Source organism: Oncorhynchus tshawytscha, unplaced genomic scaffold (genome assembly GCF_018296145.1).
Source record: "Oncorhynchus tshawytscha isolate Ot180627B unplaced genomic scaffold, Otsh_v2.0 Un_contig_10411_pilon_pilon, whole genome shotgun sequence".
Taxonomy (NCBI): Eukaryota; Metazoa; Chordata; class Actinopteri; order Salmoniformes; family Salmonidae; genus Oncorhynchus; species Oncorhynchus tshawytscha.
Window position 1 is genome coordinate 1 of NW_024605592.1, and position 5,005 is coordinate 5,005.

Consider the following 5,005-nt stretch of genomic DNA (forward strand, 5'->3'; position numbering starts at 1 on the left):
GTCAAAGATGGTTGTTCGTCTGAGCTGTAACTGAGTGGGATCGGGTGCTGCGGCTGCTGTAGGGGCTGACCTCTTTAGGATGCCCCTGATACTGTCTAAGAGACCACACAATGTAGAACAATACCTCCACATATGAATAAATCAAAAAATTATATTTATTCAACTCCTAGTCTGTGGTAAGTATCATTAGTCCATATGTAGCTGCATTCCTTGTACCTTCAATAGCAGCACTGCCTCTAGAGGAGCTACTGCTCTGTGGTGGGCAACTCCTCACTGTGTCAGGACTCTGAACACACATTGCATTAGTCCAACAGAGAATTTAACAACCTTCGTGGTGAATTCAGAACACAGAATAAAACAGGAAAATCACAAAATGGTGGTAATAGTAAATCTAAACTCACTGCTGATTTGAGGCCCCTGGGGCTCCAAGAGCAATGTTGCTGTCAAATGGCCTGGGTCCCTCTCTCATTCTCCCGCCGGTCTTCCTCTCTGTCGCTGTCTGTCCCAGTCTTCCTCCAGGTGCCGAGGCTTAGTTTCTCCAGGGTGCGGACCTCGTCTCTCAGGGCACTGTTGTCTGAGCTCAGGGAGTCGATCTGCTGTCGGAGACGCCTGTGTGTGGTGGACCAGCGGCTCTCTCCACTTCAGCTCCTTGTGTAGGGAACTCAGCTGCTGCTTCAGGGCCTGGGGTGGACGGGGGCAAGGTCGTTGATGGATACAAAACCTGCCTGTGTGTGTCTGCGGCAGTCAGCCTAATGGTTAAGAGCATTGGGCCAGTAAACTGGTTTGAATCCCTGGGCCGACACTGAAAAAAATCAGTTGATGTGCCCTTGAGCAAAGCAATTAACCCTAATTGCTCCTGTAAGTCGCTCTGGATAAGAGTGTCTAAATTACTAAAACGTCTCACCTGGATCTCGTCGCGCTCCCTCTTATCTGGTATGGCCCTGGCGGCGGAGGTGTGCTTCTCAAACACCTTGCGTTCCTTCTGCAGCTTCTTAGTCTCCGCCCTCTTGAACTCTTCAAACCTGGCCAGCTCCTCAGCCTTCTGCTGCTCAAACTCTGCCCTCTCCTTCCTGGAATAGAATACCCAATATTAATAATTTTAATATGGGGGTTAAATATAATTTTTGTAACAATGCCTTTGAATGGGAGGAAAACCGTCCTATTCCAGGTCAGACCACATGGTTGTTACCTGAGATATTCCTGGTTATTCTCGTTCTCCAGTTGGAGTCTGGCCAGGGCAGTGTTCTCTGTCCTGAATCGTTCTCTCTCCCTCAGCTGCCTGGACTGCTGCTGCTGGCCTGACCACCCACACACACAGTTTAATGCTGGTGCTACCAACTTTGGAAGGGAAAACAGTTGCTGTTGAGATGCTCCCCTGGGTTAAGAGTATGTTTGCAACTCTCTCTCACCTGGTCCGTTCTCAGACTTCCTAGGCTCTGGTGGAGGAGGGGCCTGGATCTTGGGCTTCAGCGAGGGGAACAGCCTGGCCATAAGCTGGGAGGCGGGAGGAGGATCTGGCTCCTGGTTGGCTGCTGTGATAATTGACACCCTCTCCAGCTCGACCCCAGCCACCTTTCTCTTCAGCTTCCTCTCTGGGGGTGAGACGTCGTTCCCTGTTATTGTGAGAGTGTGGCTGTTTCCTGTAGCAGCGCCTTTTGTTCTGATGGGGTCCTCAACGATTCTGCCTGCCACCTCCAGGTCATTCCAGGTGTCATCGTCAAACACAAACCGACCCTTGCGGTCCCCCTCTTCTCCATCTTCCAATAGGGTGGAGTCAAGGTCACTCTCCCTGCCCCCCTCTGCCTGGCCTGAGCCCCCCTCTCTGTCCTGATATGACCTCTTGTCGTATGGAGGGCTGGATGTGGGGAGCGTGTTTTCCCAGGGGTTGCTGGGAAATATAGTTTGGTACGGCGGTCGGGCTACTTCCTCCTGATCCCCGAATTCAGAGCTGCTATGGAACGAAATACAGATTTCCTCATGTTTGCGGTCCCTCATTTCATCTTCCTCAATGGCTTTTCCTTTTTCCCTCATCACAACCTCCTTTGCCCTCACAGCAGATACTCCTGATGATTCAGAGGAGCTGGTCCCTGTTCCTAGGCCACTTTTATACCGGTGCCTCCGCTATGAATACCTTTAGTTGGCAAGGGTTTGGGGGATTTGATTGGCGTGGAGGACAGGCATAGCGGGTGGTGCCCCCGACAGGCATAGCGGGTGGTGCCCCCAGCTGCCATGGAGGGGGTGTTGCTGGTCCAGCTGCAGCACCTGTAGGTTTACATTTACTAAGCAATTGTGTAGCATTAATTTGTGAAACATACGAAAAAATGTTAATGCCATACATGATAAAAAAAGACAGGTATAAAAGCATTACAAGCCTTCATGACGAAGGATGAGTTGGAGGAGAAAGAGCTCCTTGGCTGCCTGCTCCAGCAGCTCAAACTCTCCTGGCTCCACCACCTTGTGACGGTCACAGTCCCAGCGCTGCAGCTTCTCCTGAAACGACAGCTCAAAGGAATACTCTGAAACAACCCCTGGTTTTCCCTCTGCTGCTCCATCTAGTCTCAATGGACCACTTCCATTTCTCTGCAGGGCCCCAGTCCTCTCCTCAAGCCCAAACTGTTTAATTGCAGCTGCAGGAGTTCTACTCACAGGCTGAGAAGTCCCACCCACCTTGTTACTAATCACATTCCTAGGTCTCAGAAGGTCAGGTGTCGCCATGTTCTGTCTGTGGTGACTGCCCAGGACTCCGGGTCTCACTGCCTCGGGCTGCGCTGCCTTGCTGTCTGGACTGCCACTGTCCAGGGGGGGTGAGCAGGGATCTCTGGGTCTATTTGCCTTGTTGAGCACAGCAGTCTTGCGCTGTATGGGAGACCACTGACTGACCCTCTGGGTGGGCTTAGGTTCTGAGGTCCCCTGGGGTTTGGGGTCTTTTTGGGGTCTCTGTCTGTTGGCTTTGCTTCTATTGGTGAATCTGGAGAGGCCCTCCCCTCACCTCAGGAAGACCCTTTTGGGAATGGCACCCTCAACTGCCTCTGGGCTCTTTTGGGATGGAGAGAAGAGCTTAGCATTAGCAATGTTGCATGCCCCCCCCCAAAAAGGGAATGGTACTGTAGCTCCAAAGACCACCATACCTAAATCAACCTCAAACTTGTCACTTGTGTGAGCTCTATAGCCCATATTTAGTGTAGTTTAGTTTCTGACCTGCTGCTGCTGGGTGGTCTTCAGTCTCTGCTCCTCCAGTCTCAGCTCTTCCTCCAGGAGCTCCTCAAATGTCTGCTTCTGCCCCTCTATTCCTTGTTTAATGGGTCTTTAATGAGTAGAGCATAAACACACAGCTAAATCGCTTCTTTGTAGTCTGTACTGTCAGTGAATAGTGAAATAAAAAATGTTAAGACATTTATCTCATTAAATTAAACATTTACCTGTCCTGTGAGTCTAGTTCACTGTCATCTCCTCTGTAATCTTTGCATTCTTCAATCATAGAGGGAGCAGAATGGGGGGATAACATGACTTCTTCCATCTCCTCATTATCACCCATATGATCAGCATTCCCACTCAGCTGATGTTTGTGTGGACTGCTCCATGCTTCTGTCCCTGTTTGAGTGACAGCGTTTGAGTCAATGCTCATGTAAAAAGCACTTTTAAATGCTTTTAAGCACCTTGGCACATTAGTCATTTAGCAGACGCTCTTATCCAGAGCTACTTACAGTTAGTGCCTCCCTCTTAAGGTATCTAGGTGAGACAACCACATATCACAGTCATGGTAAGTACATTTCCCCCCCAGTAAGCACTACCAACCCAGTGTTTGGTCCTGATCCTCTCCCTCCTGCTCCTGGCCCCTTGGAGGCTGTTGGAAGGTAGGCCCCTGTCTCCAAAGCTGGGAAGACGCAGGCCCTTGTGGGGGGCCTATAGGGAAGCTCTGGGCTGTTGGGGAACTTTGAGAAAGGGGGCCATCCCCCAATAGAGTTCCCTCTCTCCAGTCTGCTACCATAAACCTGGAGGTCTATGTAATCTGTGGGAAATCAGTCTTGTCTAAATCAGGGGTGTCAAACTCAATAACTGGTGCTTCCTGCTCCATCCAGATTGCTGAGTAATACCACCGGAATAACAACAATGACATGGCAATAACACAGTGTGAGCGTGTTTTCAGTACCTGCTCCTTCCTGTTGAGCCACATGCACCATGCCGAGTAGCCTCTGTTGCTCCTCCTGGAGATGGACCAGCTCTTCCAGCTGGTGGGCTTTCAGTTGCTCCTGCATGTGTTGCTGCCACTGCCTCAGCTGAAACACGGCACATTACACTACCAATAAGCACTGCTTCCAAATACAGCACACATCAACAATCAGTGCCTCAATTACAACAAAGAATAGGCCTAGATAACAGCACTATGGGCTGCAGTGCTTATGTTCCTGTTGTACAACAGGCCTACCTACCTGGAAGTGACAAGCCATTCCAAACAGTTCTCAAATATTTTATGAAGCCATTCAACAATTTTTTTCTTACCTGTTCAAGTTTGAGTATCAGGGGTAGGTCCTGAGACTGCTTTACCAACTTCTCCATACCTTCCAGGTCGCTGGTTCTGTTTGTTCAATTCTGTCCCAGACTCAGCATCATGGACGAGGGAATGTACACTGAGGCAAAGGAATTGAGGCGAAGGAATCGTCCACGTCCCGGGACCCCCAGACAGAGCTATGTCGAAGAGACTCAGCCAGGTCTAGGGAGTGGTTTGGCACTGCTGAGCCTATAACCCAGCTGGAGATGACATGAAAGTACTCTCCAGACAGGGCTAAACCGAGTAAATCATAGTTTAGAGACAGGTCAATAATAAGAAGGCGTGCCTCATTCAGAATGCACGATCAAGTGGCTAGCTACCTAATATAGCTAGTTATGAATGTCACAGTGTAGCTACGGCAAAAATGACCGTTTAAAAGGACTGTTAGCAACAGGTACTTTAAGGTTCAGGGATTTACAATTTATTGCAACTAGTGTAAAAGGCACAGTGGGCAAA

General features: G+C 49.7%; 1 protein-coding gene across 3 annotated transcripts; it reads right to left on the reverse strand.

The window, feature by feature from the left end:
* Positions 1-24: 24 nt before the first annotated feature.
* LOC112224465 (centromere protein J) lies at positions 25-4,783 on the reverse strand. 3 transcript variants are annotated; one of them, XR_006080922.1, is made up of 12 exons: positions 4,501-4,783; positions 4,151-4,277; positions 3,796-4,009; positions 3,420-3,591; positions 3,199-3,304; positions 2,668-3,036; positions 2,369-2,490; positions 1,410-2,262; positions 1,190-1,298; positions 905-1,070; positions 402-681; positions 217-286 (listed from the first exon to the last, which is right to left on the reverse strand). XR_006080922.1 is itself a non-coding variant. In XM_042312195.1 (9 exons), the coding sequence occupies exons 6-9, from the start codon at positions 2,029-2,031 to the stop codon at positions 466-468; spliced, it is 1,113 nt and encodes a 370-aa protein (XP_042168129.1). In that variant the 5' UTR covers positions 2,032-3,036; positions 3,199-3,304; positions 3,420-3,591; positions 3,796-4,009; positions 4,151-4,277; positions 4,501-4,783; the 3' UTR covers positions 293-465. The 3 variants fall into 3 exon arrangements, 1 of the variants encoding a protein (XP_042168129.1); XR_006080921.1 differs by adding an exon at positions 25-95 and having other exon boundaries at positions 1,410-3,036; XM_042312195.1 differs by lacking the exon at positions 217-286 and having other exon boundaries at positions 293-681; positions 1,410-3,036.
* Between the last annotated feature and the right edge of the window lie 222 nt (positions 4,784-5,005).

Excerpts from the sequence above, each read along its gene's own strand:
- LOC112224465 (XM_042312195.1), bottom strand. The coding sequence starts at position 2,031 with ATGAGGGAAAAAGGAAAAGCCATTGAGGAAGATGAAATGAGGGACCGC. Across the intron at positions 1,299-1,409 it reads GAAGTCTGAGAACGGACCAG|GCCAGCAGCAGCAGTCCAGG; the intron begins GTGAGAGAGAGT and ends GTGGGTGGTCAG. Across the intron at positions 1,071-1,189 it reads AATAACCAGGAATATCTCAG|GAAGGAGAGGGCAGAGTTTG; the intron begins GTAACAACCATG and ends ATTCTATTCCAG.